Below are 15,597 nucleotides of genomic sequence, written 5' to 3'. Positions count from 1 at the left end.
ACCAAACACTTAATTATGGCAGCTGCTGCAACACAGGTAGCAGGTTAATCCAGTGAGCTTTTCAAAAAATAAAAATTCTTGCCATACATTTTTAAAACAGCATTTTTTGTGCTAAATCAGAGCTAATTTTTTTATTCCTGTCATGTGCCCTAAAATTTGCATTTTTAAGTAGCTACTTCAAGGTTTGCCTTTTCCTGCTGCAACCTTTTATTACAAAGCCCTAAAGAGAGCTATACTATAGATATGCACATAGGTAACATAGATTACTCTGTTATGGCAGGATTACCACAGAAAGAATGATGTCTTAAATCTTTGATAATGTGTGAAAAGTAGGGTAGGAAAGGTCTCAGAAGAAAAATATATATCCAAATAATAGTCAACCAATATGGGCTTGTCAGATAACAAAGGTAACAAATTTAAGTAGATAACATAAAACTGTTCAACAGTTGAGAATAAAAATATGAAAACCCAAAAGTTATTGCAATGCTTATTGAAAATTCTTAAAAATCCTACTCATTTAACTAGTTTTGCATCTACCTTACCATGCACCTTATTGTGAAATCTCATAGTAGCAGAGTTTTTCAACATGTTCAAAAGGGTTGGTTAGTCAGAATTGTTTATCTGGCCTCGGATGGATGTATTGAAAATTAGCTCAAACATTCATTTTTGTCCCCATTATGAATATAGAAACCAGTATCAATATAGTAACCACTGTGCCAGCTAGCCTGTTGTTCAAGGTATCGGGTACAAAGAAGTTTTTTTATTTAGCCTGCAATTGGCTAAAACCAGAGACTATGCCAGAACTGTTAAAAAAATACAACAGTCAACATGACCAATGATAAAACGCATATTTGAGCTGTAAGAAAAATTTAGTTAACACTAAGAGCTTTTTTTTTTAAAATATGGTTGCTGCTGACACCTTCATTTCACAGCAATCACAAAACAATTCCAAATTAAATCCCCTCTTCACCACCTAAGAAGAAGATTTCACATGATTTCACAGACTCCTATAATTTAAGGATAAGAAAACTCCTCCGGATGTAAGTGAAAATCATGTGGTAAACCCATCCATACTCTCTGGCTATGTGATTTAAGGAAGAGACCACTATAAATGTCTTCCCAACTCTTAAATAATACTTCTAAAAATAAATGTCCAGTTAAAAATATCTTGTTTAATGATTTTCTTAGCAAAACAAAAACATTCCTTAACTACGGGGCAAAATGAAAGTCTGTTTTTACAAAGGACAAGTCACTTACTTGAAACTGAAAATTGAGCCTGGGAGACAACAGTTAGTCTTATAATAAATCCTCTCGTAACTCTATGGAAGGTTACTGTAATTTCATAATGTATGAAATACTATACCTGTTCTCAGTTTCAGAAGTTTGATTTGTAGATGAAGTTTGCGTCAACTGCGTGGGAGCCAAATCTACAATTAATCAAAGATTATAACTTCATTATAAAGTTCTTAGTTGCAAAGGAAATTCAAGCTACACGAATAGTGATTTGCAAAAAACATATTCAAGACAATGCTGCAATTTGTTCGTGGCCAATAAAAAAAGATTCAACCCTGAGGCAGTCTTCAGATATTTCTCCACAATACTTTAAAAAAAATACGATTTTCTTCAACATTTCCAGAGCAGTTCTGCAGAGCAGTTTGCCAGCAGCTAAACAAAGCCAAGAGTGAAACTACATAGGAGTTTAAATATGTTTATACTGACACACACATAAATAGCTCCATGTATAGTATTAGAATCATGTCCCCATCTGAGGCATGTTCTATAGCACTTAAGGAAAAGAAACAACCAGCAATAGCAAATGAAGGAAAAAATACTTTTTTCATTCTCTAAGAGAACAAGTATATTATTCCGCCCTTCAAAAGTATCCTACAACAGCAGGAAAAAAAACCCCAAATTAACTATTTAGTAAAGCTAAATAGTTAAACGGCGCACTCAAAATAAGGTTCAGACTAAAAAACAAAACTAAAACAAACCCCCAAAACAACCCTACCAACACTAGAAACAGAACAAAAAAGTTAATGAAGAGACAGGTTAGTGATCCATGGATAATATTTCTTAGTCAAATGTACTTCAGTCAAAATAGTCACGTTATACTCATCATAAGCTTTGACAAACTGCATTCATGTGCTGAAGACTATGTAATAAAAACAAGAGAGTGATTACTCAATTAGTAATTTGGTCAAAATCAAGTAGAACAATTTAGAAGAAAGAAATGCAGATACTTATTCATAGGAACCAGAAGAGAATTAAAAAAAAAAAACCAAGCCAAGAGAAGTCAACTGAAATACGGAAGTTTTATTTTAAGTTCTACTGCTTTATTACATGGAAAAGGAAAGAATTTGCTTGGGTGTCCCCTCTCTCTCCCACTTCACAGCCCAGAGATTAAAGAATATTTTGGTGCTGCTAAAGTGGCCTTGGGTGTGACACAAAACAATAAAAAACCCTGGTGAACAGTTCCAACTCCAGAAGTTTAGTTCTGCGCCAGCTGTACCTTACTGTGTGAAATGCTCCTCTTAAAGAAAGGCTTATGCTTCCCATAGAACAGGTCAAAAGAAGTGGAGAAACTACTAGTAAACAGTTACCTTGAGGTTCACTTTCTCTGGGTTCTTTTTTAACTTGTTTTGGTGGTGTAGGAGCTGTAACACACTTTACTGGAGAACTTTCTGGACTTGATTCCAAATGCAATCGAAAGTTCTAAACAAAACAGGAAATGTTAAATAAAAACCCCCCAAATTATTTAAGGCCTTTAACCTATTAACAAAACCACTAATTTATCTAAGCATTAACATCTTGAATACAGCACCAGTTTTCTGATTCCTACATTATTTTAAGCAGACAAAATGCGACTGATTGGCTACTCCATATTGAGGTTTGTAGTACTAATTTTAAAAAAAATCTTTTTCATTTTATATATAAGCTTGCAAAATACTTCCTCTAGAACACAGCTGTCCTTAAAATCTTAAATTTTAATAGAAGTTCATTCAGATAAGGAAATGAGAGGGAAACAAGTGTTCCTTTAATACACCTTTCTAGAACAGAATACCTATGGAAGCTTAAGTCATAAAAAAGTATACATATCAATCTGTACAGTCTCTGGCTCCAGCAGAAAATTTTACTGATCAACATTTAGCTAACAACAGAATTTAGGAGTGTGGAATTGATCATTTTTCAGCTTGCTATCATCCTATCTATGACAACACAACAGTAAATTTTTAATACATTTGAAAATTTTAAGTTACCGTAAAATAAAGTCATTGTTAAAATAAAGTTTCTGAACACAGGATTCTCAGAAAACACAACAGATATAGAACACCCTCCCACCATACACCATAATTAAAATAACTTACCTCATCTGGTCTTGGCTCACATATATGTTTTGTCAAATTAGGCAACAAACCATTTTCTGCACCTTTCCTCGTGGGTTGTTTTGTTTCTAATGTCACTTCTTTAACTCCAGCTCTTTCAGCTGAAGGATCTGATTTCTCCTGCACACAAGTTGTATTTTCATTCTCAGAGAGTCTTGCTGACAGCTTGCTTTGTGCCTTCGAAAGCTCTGCTTCTGTAGCTATTTGACTTGCCTCTGAAACTTCAGGGAAATCTTTTAAGAAAGCAATCTTGGCGGCATTTGCAGAATTTGAGTTGCTTTGCTTCATATTACTAGCTTTCAGCAACTTAATTTTGGTCCATTTAGAGTTTTTGTTTGAGGAGTTATTTCTACCATTCAGAGTACATTTGACGGGCATTCCTTTTTTGCTAGGGAAAAAACGTTTGCACTGAGTACTTTGACTAGGTTCTTTCTGAGTAAGCACTTCACTTTGTTTTAACTGCAGGTCATCCTGCTTTTCTTCTGTTTTGCTATCCTCAGCATTAGGGGAATCTTTTTTCACTTCTACTGTATCTGACTCAATCTCACCTGCAATTTCTTCACAAAGTTCGAGGATGCTCACCCTTTTGGATTTCACATCGTTCTCTGGTTGATCAGCCGCACTCGTTTCACTTACAGATGGCTGTGAAGTATTTTTTGGTTTTGTATTGGGTTTTATGTTCTGATGCGTTTGTTGCTTTTCCTTAGATACTGTCTTAGAATTTGGCTTAAGAGAATCAGTTTCCACTTTCTTTGTGTTGCTAGGATTAGGAGATACAGGTCCTGTTTGGTCTTTCTTAACTTCCTCAAGACTCTCATCAGGACATAGTGAGGACCCCTGAAGATTGCGCTGAAAGCTATTGGAATTATCCTTTTTATTGTCTGCTTTACATTTCTTCTCTTTCAGAGAGCTGGTCACCTCTACATGTATTTCTTTATTCTCATTAGTATTTTTTGGCTTTATCTTTGTGTTTTTCTGCTCCGTTTTCTCTCCAGCAGATTTAAATGCTTTTGCTGGAACACTGTGACTGTTTCTTTTTGCTTGGCTACTGTGCTTAACTTCCAAAGCTTTTTCTTCTTTAACTTCTCTGTTGCGCAGGGATCTTGCTGGAACATGTACATGTGTTAACTGCTGCAGTCTCTGTGATCTCCTCATTACTGGCTCATTTGGTGCAATTATGCATTTTGACTTAGGAACTTCTTGCACAGATTTTTTCTGGCATGCCTCCTTATTTTTTGCAGATTTAGGCTGCTGCTGCTGGACTGTTTTGCCAGGTATTGTCTTATTATCTGAGTTGAATGCTGACGATCTTGTAGTCATGCGCATTCCTAGTTCAGGTTCATTGGTGTTATCACTGAAAGATTCAAATAATTATTTTTTCAGCATTCAGAAAGTAGAATTTGTTATAAGATTCTTTTCATTCCTACTAACTTCTGCCTTATTTTTTATTTTCTTTCTTAAAACAATAGATCTTACATCCTCAATACTTTTAGAAGAATTTTCTCTGGAATCATTCTAAAAAGAGTTTGCTTCTACCTGGTTACTCTCAAGTGTACCCTTAATGGTTTTTATGCATGGCAAGACTGAACTATGAACCCCAGATGAATGCTTTTTAACATCTCTAGCAGTTTTTAATACTTGACACTTGTGGCTTTCAAAGGAAGCATTAGTTTAATTTTCACTTCAGAAACTTTTTTCAAGGAAGTCTTTCTGGATTTCAAGACACTTACAGGGTTCCAGAGAAAGATTACATAGCAGACAGCATACTTAATGATTTAAGTCTGATCTCCCTACTAGTACTATTTAACTATTTAGCTGTATCTTTAACTCAGATTCCCTCTGCTTAGATTTTTTCTGCACCAATGCAACCTATGAAGATAACCTAGAACAATTACATAGTTTTTTGTCACTGACCTGTTTGATTTGACAGAGGTTTTGAGGACAGTTTTCTCCTGCACTGCACCCTGATTAGGCTTTGACTTATTTGAGCCATGTTTTGTATCTGACACCTCCTTTTCCTTCTTTGCTGATGACTGTTTGCTGTTCTTGTCCAGCTTTGGACGTTTAGCAGAAGGCTCTACTAACGTAGACTTCCTTTTCTGAGCTGCCATTTCTGTAAAACACAACAGCTTTCAGAGTCTTTGTCAAAAGTTGTAACTTTTCACTTTCATATATTCACTTTTCCTTTTATAGGCAGATCACGCTTACTGTGATCAGAAAGCAAATCTCAAATCATATTACACTTATTTTACTTACGTTTTTAAAAGAAGCAATTGATGTTTAGGCCAAAGTAACTTATCAAGGTGTGCCAAGAGCATTCCTTATGCATATGCTTACAAACAAGATGTTTCATGCCACCTATGAAAAATAAAAAATGTTTATGCAGTAAACACTTTATTAATTTCCTCCTCAGACTCTGAATTCCCACCTTTTTCCATCCCTTCAGACAATGCTTAGCTTTAAAGTTTCTTTGAAATGGAATTAAAAAACAAACTAAAAAACATTCAAAAAACAACATACAAATTTTATTTTTTCTTTCCATATCCAACAATTTCACCATTTTGCTGTCTTAAGCATTACTCTTTTACCTTTCGAAAGGTGGCAGATAACAGCACCATTCGAAAGGAAGTTTCTCAGCCTTTCACCTTTTTCCAGAAAACAGTATGCTGCTCTCTTTCACAGCCAACAAAAAATGGGCCCACTGTCAATCCTGTGTCTCACGGCAACAGTGAATAAATCCATTAGACTCTACTAAGTTTTGTGGCTGCTACAACAGAACTTCACAGACATCAGCAACCATCTATAACTGCTCCTTCTAATATGACTTAAGCTACAAATCAGAGATGGAAAACGTAGAAAGTAGCATTATTTGAGACATTTGCCTTGGGCAGTTAAAGCCCATGTCTTCATGAGAACTTCTACATCACCTTTTTCAGTCAAGGATTAACTATTAATTTTTGTCACTGACAGATTGACAAAGAAATATTTCTGCAGCAGAACTATACTGCTTTTCAAATCTGAACTGACCTGATGTTAAATCTGACAAACTATTAAGGTCAAACAGGAACTTCAAGTTACCAGTTGCATAACACAGACCAGATACTTTCAGTTCATTACAACTACAGTACGACTTCCAGTACTGACAAATGCACGTCTTTCTCTAACAATTTGAAAGATACTTACATTCAGCTCCTTTCAATAATTATTCATTATCCAAAAGGAAAAAGTAAACAGCTGCACTTCTTTAGGCTTTAAATTCTCCTGAACCTCATTTGCATTTATCTGCTCATTTATGAAATGCATAACTAACCATGCAAAACTGATAATTTTCATTAAAAAACTGACAAAAACTCATATTCCAGACACCAGTGCTGTCTGCCGACCTTTAAAGAACCTGCATAACAAGCAACTCATATTTAAGATATACTTTTTTTTAAGTATATCTTAAGATTTAAGATTTCTATCCGGGGAGTAAATCTCTACTAGCACTTTTCATGGTGCTATTTCCACATTTGTCCCTGAGGAGCAGGTAACATAATTTGTGTGCCTAAATTCTAATAGCTCATGAGCTCCATGACACCTCGCAAGTCTACGGGTTTCCAGTAGTCAAAGCCAGTCCGTCAGAGCTGCGGCATGGCCACTTATCATGGAAATAACAGCTCTAGTTGCTGAATAAGCCTCTGGTCTTCTAGAGACTCTCGGAGTTTGAGAACACCATGACACGTACTGTATATACCTGGACTTTCTTGGCTTTTTTCCAGAAATATACAGAGCTCTCAAACACATGACATGGCACACTCGGGAAAGACTTTCAAGTACAAACCAGAAAGTACAACCCTTCCCTCATCGACATTGCTTCTGAGGACACTGACAAATACACTCTCCTCCCACAGAGCTCTTCAACAGCAATTTCTTTCCTACTAATACTTTGCACAACAGAGCAAAGTCTTTTCCAGACATTCCAGAACTGGCAGTCTCTGCCCTGGAGTAGTCGCCCTCTAGTAAAAGTCAGATCATGGAAAGAAGGGAAGACACAGAAACGCAGGAACGAACTAGAACACGATCAAAGATTTTGGTGCAAGAAGTAGAGAAGGAAAAAAACAAAGCCAGAGAAACGCGAGTCCCACATCCCCCAGTCCTGACGGCAGGGGCTGAGGATGGATGCCCGCCTGCTGGACAGGGCGCGGGGGTCTCGCACCTGAGCCGTCCCGGCTGACGGCCAAGGCAGAACTCGGGGGGACGGGAAGGGAAAGGAAGGGAAGGCCTCCCAGCGTGGCCCGGTGTCACCCGCCCCAGCGCCCCGCCGTGACACCCTCCTGGGGCAGGGCCTGGCGGGGAGACCGTAGCCCCGGCCAGGAGCTCCCGCGGCCAGCGCCGCCAGGGTAGGGCGGGGGTGCCGGGATGGTGCCGGGATGGTGCCGGGATGGTGCCGGGATGGTGCCGGGATGGTGCCGGACGCCGCTGGGCGCCCCCCCCCCCGGCTCCCTCCGGCGACAGGGCATGGCCGGCCCGCTCCCCCCGCGGCAGCGGCGGGCAGGCCTGGGGAAGAGCCGCCGCCGGGCTCTCGGTCCCGGGCGGGGGCGCGGGGGGCACCGGGCGCGGGGGGCCCGGGGGCCACGGGACCCGCCGGGAAGCGGGAGGGGCGGGGCGGGGTGGCCCAACTTCCTTACCCGCTCCCCGGGTTCCCGGCGGGCGCTTACCTCGCGGGGGTGTCAGAGACGTGCCGGCGGAGGCGGCGAGCCCGAGCCTCGAACCGCCCACAGCCGGGCACCGCCGCGGCACCGCCCCGTCCCGCCCGCCGCCGGTCCAACCTCCCGGCGGGGACGGGGCATCTTCCGGCGGGAATCGGAACGGGGAGGGGGCAAGCGGCGCGGTCTGCGCGTGCGCGGCCGCCTGTGTGAGGGCGTCTCTGCCATATGGGAATGTTAAGCAAGGAATCCGGAGACAGTGCTAATTAAAAAATGCATCCAAGGACTGGGGGATACTGACAACAGCATTTACTGGCAGGACAAGGGGGAATGGCTTCAAACTGAAAGTAGGTTTAGATTAGGGATTAGGAAGAAATTCTTTACTGTGAGGGGAGGTGAGGCACTGGAACAGGTTGCCGCATCCCTGGAAGTGTTCAAGGCCGGGCTGGATGGGGCTCTGAAGAACCTGGTCTAGTGGGAGGTGTTCTTGCCCATGGCACGCAGTTGGAACGGGATGATACTTAAGCTTCCCCCCGGCCGGCGATATCCCGGCGGCTCAGCCCGCTCGATCCGCCGTGCGTCCGGATGGGCTGTCCCAGGCTCGTCCCCTGGCATTTTCCTCTCCGCCTGCCAAAAACGAGGAGAGAAAGCGGCGCCGCAGGCTGTGGGGCCAGCGGGAACAAAGTGACTTCGGTGGCGGCCGGCGCTGTGTCAGTGACACCTCACAGCTGCAGCAACAGCGAAATGCAAAGTGAAAAGTCGACTGAGAGGGGACCTCATCAATGTGTATAAATATCTAAAGAGGCGGTGCCAAGAGGATGGAGCCAGGCTCTTCTCCGTGGTGCCAGTCAATAGGACAAGAGGCAGCGGGCAGGAACTGATGCACAGGAAGTTCCACCTGAATATGCGGAAGAACTTTACTGTGCGAGAGAACAGGCACTGGAACAGTTTGGCCAGAGAAGCTGTGGAGTTTCCCTCACTGGAAATATTCCAGAACTGTCTGGGCGCAATTCTGTGCAATGTGCTTTGGGATGACCGTGCTTGATCACAGAGGTTGGGCCAGATGACCCACTGTGGTCCTTTGCAACCTGACCCCTTCTGTGATTCTGAGTCTCCCCAAGTCCCTGGTGGTGTTGCAGCAGTGTGTCCTCGCAGCAGCATTTCCTTAGTCAGCATTTCCTGCAGGCCCCTTCTCACAAGTATGTTTGGAAATGCCTCTAAAATAGGTTTGGTGCTGTACTGGAAGTGATCTTCTCTAACACGACCTTTGGAAACTTAAAAGATGCAAAGATACATTCTGGGGTTACTGAGGAATTCCTGCTGCTCAGCTGTGTGTTAGGTATGCAGACAGCAGTCAGCTCCTTTGACATAGGTGCAGAACAGTGACAGCATGTGTCTCTTGGTTGTAAAAGCAGGACAGATGCTTGTCTGTGTCTTGGAGCCTAAAGATGATTGTTGGGTGTGTCTTGGTCCTGTGCCGCGTCCACTTCTATCTCCAGAGCACTGAATTTGCTCACTGAGCTGCCTTTTTGAGTCCACTTGTCCAGCTTGTTTTGCTTTCCTAAGTTCAGCAGTAACCTTGCAGGTGCCAGCTAGCTAGTTTTATTCTGTGTATTCTGCACAGTGTTTTATAACTCATTCTATGGCATAACCATGTATTTGTGATTTTTGCCATGGTCTGGGATATTTCAGTCCTTGCTACACTGGTAATGTGTTTATACCTCAACTAATGTTATGTTGTGGCTTCTTTGCCTCAGGTTGTTTCAGTGTCTGAGCCTGTGTCTACATTGGCAAATAAGAGAAGTTCTGAACAAGAGATGGGGAACTGAGGATCCAACATCCACACCACTGATGTGTCAGTCCAGACCAGCTTTAGTCTAGTCCTGTGGATGCAGTGACTGCTAGGGTTGGAAGATGTTGTGTATGTTCTGGGAATGTAACTGTCAGTTTGGTTTCCTTCAAAAGGAATCCATAATGAACACTCCAAGACCCTGCATGACAAGTGGGAGTGATCAGAAGATGAATGCCTCATGCATACTTAGTTCGATCTATCTGTTAGCACTAGCCTAGGGCTAACCTGAAGTAGATCCTACCTGAAATACATATAGTATGTGTGTCGGGATCTCAATATTCAGCAGCTTTGCTGTGCATATCCTCTCCTAGCAGTATGTTCTACTTGCCAATATAGACACAGTCTCAGTTTATTTGATCATGAATTCACATAGTGATGTGTATACACCCCTGTATCAGAACGACTGGAGAACAGCGTGATGAACCTCATCCAATAACCGTAGAAGATGGTAGAAGAAAAGGTTTTGAATGGTGGTAGGTGACAAGGTTTCTCTCAGAGATCTCTGATTTCCTGTACAGCTTTCTGGTTACAGTTTGTTGATCTAACAAGACCACACAAGTATTTTAGCACTTGGTTCTGTAAATATTCGTTTGTTAATGCTTGAAGACTTTAAAATGGGGTTATTTTTATAATATATATTTTATAATTTCTAAATGTTTTAGTGATTTCTGTAGCTATCACATTCATGGGATTAATTGTTGGAAATTGCTGTCAAGTTTTCTGAATAGCATAAATTTGTTTGTATAGAGCAAATGACCTGGAGATACTTTGTTCTGCATGTAAAGTTTTTTGTCTCTTTGTTAACTGAAACAAGGAACAGCCTGCTTGCTAAGTCCTGGATAGACTTCATTGAAGCACAGTTTGTACTGGACAAATGGAAATTTTCAGCAGCTGCAGTTTTTTTTAAAAGCTGATAGGAGGAGATGTTATTTATAACTCCCTGTAGCAGCTCCTCTTTAATGCATGATAATCTGCTGTGACTTTACAATGAAGGCAGCAACATGTGGTCTCCTGCTCTCCTACAGTAACCAACAGAATCCTTTCCAGATGAAGGGAAGGGTATTTTAATCACTAGGATGCCTGTAAATTTCCTGGAGGATGATAAAAGCATTTCTTTATGTTATCATTAACTTTATAAATTTAACATGATGTTTTCCCATCCCTCTTTCTTAGGAACATGAAGCAAGTAAACCTAGATTTTCTCACATCCTTCCAGAAATAGTAATTTGCTGTGCAGCAGGGAAGTAGTAAAGCAGCAGGCATTCTTATAAAGCATTAAATTCTGAAACTTGGAAAAATTCAGTCCATGGGATAGAATACCAGTAAATTTCCAGTTTTCCACAGAAGGTGGCAGCATTTTGAAGCACTGATGTCAGTGTGAACTTGCTAGCAAATGTCACTTTGCTGAAAGAAACAACAGGAATTTACGGTCCTCGGAAGTTGTGGTGAATATGAACAGGAGTGCTCGGGCACAAATTTGCTGCAGAACTGGGAGGAGAAACTGCATTCACATAGGTGGAGTATGTGGATAGGACAGATTTAACTCCAAAAGGATTTTTTGTTAATTTTGCCTCTTTTTAATTTACCAGTGCTGTAATACTGCTGGAGTGCCTCTTGTCTGCAGCTAAGTGAAAAATACTTGCTTCTAAGTTAGGCCTTTTTTCACATGAGTAATAACTCAGCTGATACATGGATCATCCCCACTAATTGCAGAGAGTGCCATGTTGCGCTATGGCTTCGGGAGATGACTGTCTCCAGAAAGGGGAATTCTCTCCCACTATTTTCTCCACTTTCTTTCCCCGCTCTCAGCAGTTTTCTCTAGCTTCTTACCTCATGCCAGCCTTCATCTAGTACCTCAGGGACTCCCATAGACAAGCAAATTTAACTTACTGAGCTAACAAAAAAAAAATAACCCAGTGGAAAAACTGAGTCATATTCTGCCACAGTAAGAAAGGCTGAGGACCATATGACTGGAATCTGGGAGGATAAGAAAAGGCAGGGGAGGAGGAAGAGCAAGCCTCCTCCTTTTGGCAGGAGGGTGCTGTTAACATTGTCAGCTGCTTGTGGAACTGCAGCCTTAGGGCAGGCTGCAGAATTATGGGATTGAGCTCTTGATCCCAAACTAAATCCCAGCGGTCCTTGGAGCCCCATTTGACATGCGAACACACTCCCAGCCTGCCCTATTGCTTATCAGACATCTCATCTGAGCAAGGAAGCAGTGACAGACAACCAAGGGGCAGTAGCTGCTTAAACCTTTCACCGGTAATTAACCTTGCAAGCACTGCCAGTGCCTCAGAATGCCTCAGACAGGTGAGGTAAGGCCACATGGGAAGCTCATTTAAACCAGTGGGTTTCTAATCACTACATATATAGAACCTTTAAAGAACTGGAGGAGCAGCTGAAACAGCATAGGGCCCTTATTTCCCTGCCTTCAGCGGATTCAAAAAGTCCCTCTATCATCCAGGAAGAAGGGAGAGGCTGATTTTTGCATCTCCAGTAGAAAAAATGAGACAGGAAAATTGGATCCCTCGGAGGAAGAGATGTTTGCCAATGGAGAACCGCTGTCGGTTTGGCAGATTTTTCCTTTTCTTCTGTTGGAATGAAAATGAAAAAAAAATCCTCCAAACCAGGGAAAAAAAAACAACAACCCAAAAAAAAAAGTAGAAACATGGCTGAGATATTTCACAGCAGATTGACTGCAGGAGTTATTTTGCTGGCTGTCAAGAACCACCACTAACCAGTTGTGGGGGGATCCAGCACGTATGCTGGAGGTCAGTGGCAAGGCCCCAGGGGAGTCTCTTGGGCTCTTTTATACATTTCTCTTTCTTATTCATTGCCTTGAGCATTCTAAGCATTTTTTGACCAGCTGGCATCCAGGGATGAGAACTGTAGCAAGTGGCACAGGTTGAAGGGTGCCTGAGTGTGACAGCAACTTGATGACTTAGGGAACAAATGTTTCCTTTTTTTTCCTCAAGGTAATGATGTGTTGAGCAGAAGAGGCTTGGGGAGAGGTATGGTGTGCTTGCTCATGAGCACCATATGTACACTAAAAGTCCTCTTCCTGGCAGGTAGGAGTCATTGGCATGAGCCAGGTAGCTATAGGAGTTGTAGGGGAAGAGGCAGTTCCCCTCTGAAATTTCTATGTAGATAACACGTGGGACAATAGGGATTGGAGGGTGCCCTGACTGCCTGGAGTTAAAGAGCTTTACAGAGCATTTAGCTGAGAAAGCAGAGGGGCCATATTCAAAATGGGGAGTGTGTGGAATTTGAATAGCTCATTTTGTTTTAGTGTTTTTCTTTTTGCAGAGAGGCAGGAAAAAAAACTTGTCCGCTTTGCTCACATGCTGAATGTGAGAATTTTTTTTAGGGGAATGGTGAGTCTAGGCCTCAGAGTGACTGCATCCTGCAACAAGTCAGCATGTTAAATGTCTGAAGGGTGACACTCAGTGCCACATTGACCGGACCATGTTGACCCGCCTGGAGTCACTGCTGCTTTATTGGCATTTTCTTGACACCAGCTCCTGTGGAGTTGTAGACTGTCCTCCATAGCCCTTTCTGCTAAGTCTTTTAAACTCTTCTGTTATGTGTCTAGGTTTCTAAAAAGAGCATTTATTCTTCTGTTCAGTGTGAAATATATGCCATGGCTTAGTTTCTCTGTATATAATCATAGGACCATATTTTGCTATTTTAAATTTTCAGTTCTCTCTCTCTTTTTTGCCAAGAGAGGATATAATAAATTACGCCTTAAAACTTTGCTCTTTATGATCTGGTACTAAGACAGCTGAGATCACAGGTGGCTCTTGGATGACTGAAGGCCTCACAGATAAAAAGAACAGTACCATACATTGACTCCAAAGTGAGAAGAGGTGGATGTTCTGGAGCACTTTTGTAATATGTCCTGTTTCAAGCAGGAGGGTTGAACTAGACAATCTTTAGAGATCCCTGCCAACTTCAGCTACTATAAGGTTCTGAATTAGGAAGAGTTTTCTTTAAGACGTAGATGTCTGCAGCCCTTGTGGCTTGGAATTTCATTTTCTTTCTACTCTACCTTCCCAGTGATGAGTACAATGATAACTAACAATTTCCTCCCACCTTCAACATTTCATATTCCTGTTGATGTCTGGATACTCAGATCACATGAAAAGCCAAATTAAGACCCTGTAAATTCACACTGTTTTCAATAGAGGGCACATTGTGAATTTTGGCTCACTCATAAAACTCTGTGTACAAGGCACACAGATGTTACGTAGCAAAAATATTTATGGCACTTGTTTCTAGCTTGTGTGTCCCTTGCAAGATCTGAGGTAAGTGACCGCATTATTTGTTTCAGAAAATCTGACTGGGAAAGCTTGAAGATACCCATAGTAAAATTGGATTGTTACCACTTTGCACACTGCATTTCTAACAATGCATTTTCCCTAATAGATTATAAGGAAAAACACTCAATATTTGGGGGGGAAAGAAACCAACTTTACAGATTTTTGTTAGATACACCTTCAAAGATAAATGTCTCATGGGGATTTGTATGTGGGATTGGACCTAAATGAAGACAGTGCAGAGAGACAGAAATTCTGCCATTAATCATACTACTTTTATTTAAACAGTAAGGTGTGATTTAATGTAAGTGGTTTTATTTTCATTTATACTTGATGGTGAGTTTTGAACAGTACTGTACCCCAACAATTTTACAAATATAATGCTAAATACACTATTTATTGCTCATTGTTTTTGCATGAACATAAAACCTGGAAATGAATACAAGAATAAATAAGGCACCCTACTAATATGCTGATTTCATGTATTGTAGTAGCATGCACAAAGTTTCATTTTGCTTTTGCAATTCACTTTTCTCATTTTGCTTATTAAAGAAAAAATAAGAGTTCATTATCTGGGCAAGGACCAGCACTTGTCTTAAAAGTCAGAATTTTAAAGCACTTTCCATTTTTTTTTTAATTCAACCGTCCACCTTACGAAACAGCTTTCGTATAGCATGTCCCAATTTCTTTTTCTAAAGACAAAAAGTATTTTTGTTCTTCCTTTGCTGTTACTAGGAAACATGCCTTGCAAGAGGAGTGTTCACGTACTGCTTGAGACAAAAGACCTGACTTGCTTTTTTTAGCCGCATTTTCTTCTTGTACTGACCCCGCTCAAAAGATAAAAATAAAAATGCAGAGGCATCTTTGCTGACTTCTCTTGTGTGGCTGGGCCCAAATCAGTGATCAGCAGAAGGCAGGAGCTCCACAGAAGCCGCTTAAGAGCCTTGTTTAAATTTTAGCATGCCCTAAATTTGGACTTCGCAACAGTTTCAGAATATATTCTGTCCAACTGTCCTTTTTCCTCACAGGCCCACGTTGGCTGTCACTGTACATCAGGGCTGAGGAGAACAGCAATGCCTCGGCCAGCCTCACAGACTCATAAGCTGCGAGGGCAGAAATCGGTTTGCAGTGGCTTCAGTGATTTGACAACCTACTGCCAGAATGCTGACAAAATGAACAAACCAGAGAGTCGGGACTTTGACCTTCATCCCAACTTTCTTTACACAGTTTGTTGCATTTTTTTCAGAAATGATATGAAACAGTACCAGAGACAAAAGGCTGGGATTTTTTTTTTTTAATTTAAAGCAGATTATATAATAATTTCCCAATGCTCTAATGTTTATTCTTTAAAACTGAAA

General features: G+C 41.2%; 1 protein-coding gene and 1 long non-coding RNA gene across 4 annotated transcripts in view; one reads left to right on the top strand and one right to left on the bottom strand.

Moving 5' to 3' along the window:
* Positions 1 to 8,165, bottom strand: part of ESCO1 (establishment of sister chromatid cohesion N-acetyltransferase 1) — a 33,533-nt gene extending 25,368 nt beyond the window's left edge. Inside the window, exons 1-6 of one of the 3 annotated variants that reach the window (XM_027731260.2) lie at positions 8,084 to 8,165; positions 5,640 to 5,741; positions 5,298 to 5,496; positions 3,366 to 4,737; positions 2,601 to 2,712; positions 1,364 to 1,427 (exon numbers count right to left, since the gene is read on the bottom strand). In XM_027731260.2, the coding sequence (XP_027587061.1) occupies positions 1,364 to 1,427; positions 2,601 to 2,712; positions 3,366 to 4,737; positions 5,298 to 5,494 (1,745 nt within the window). In that variant the 5' untranslated portion in view covers positions 5,495 to 5,496; positions 5,640 to 5,741; positions 8,084 to 8,165. Of the gene's footprint in view, positions 1 to 1,363; positions 1,428 to 2,600; positions 2,713 to 3,365; positions 4,738 to 5,297; positions 5,497 to 5,639; positions 5,742 to 7,581; positions 7,982 to 8,083 lie in introns of those variants that run through there. The other 2 variants (XM_039379070.1, XM_027731261.2) reach the window with 2 other exon arrangements.
* An 861-nt stretch (positions 8,166 to 9,026) lies between these two features.
* LOC120322791 lies at positions 9,027 to 10,489 on the top strand. The gene is made up of 2 exons (XR_005562710.1): positions 9,027 to 9,410; positions 9,829 to 10,489. It is a non-coding gene; the product is annotated as an uncharacterized LOC120322791 (long non-coding RNA).
* Positions 10,490 to 15,597: the final 5,108 nt, after the last annotated feature.

This window comes from Pipra filicauda, unplaced genomic scaffold (assembly GCF_003945595.2).
Source record: "Pipra filicauda isolate LSUMZ 115617 unplaced genomic scaffold, ASM394559v2 scaffold154_size2910363_pilon, whole genome shotgun sequence".
Classification (NCBI taxonomy): Eukaryota; Metazoa; Chordata; class Aves; order Passeriformes; family Pipridae; genus Pipra; species Pipra filicauda.
The sequence above is the reverse complement of the archived record's forward strand: the minus strand, read 5'-3'. Positions and strand labels throughout refer to the sequence as shown.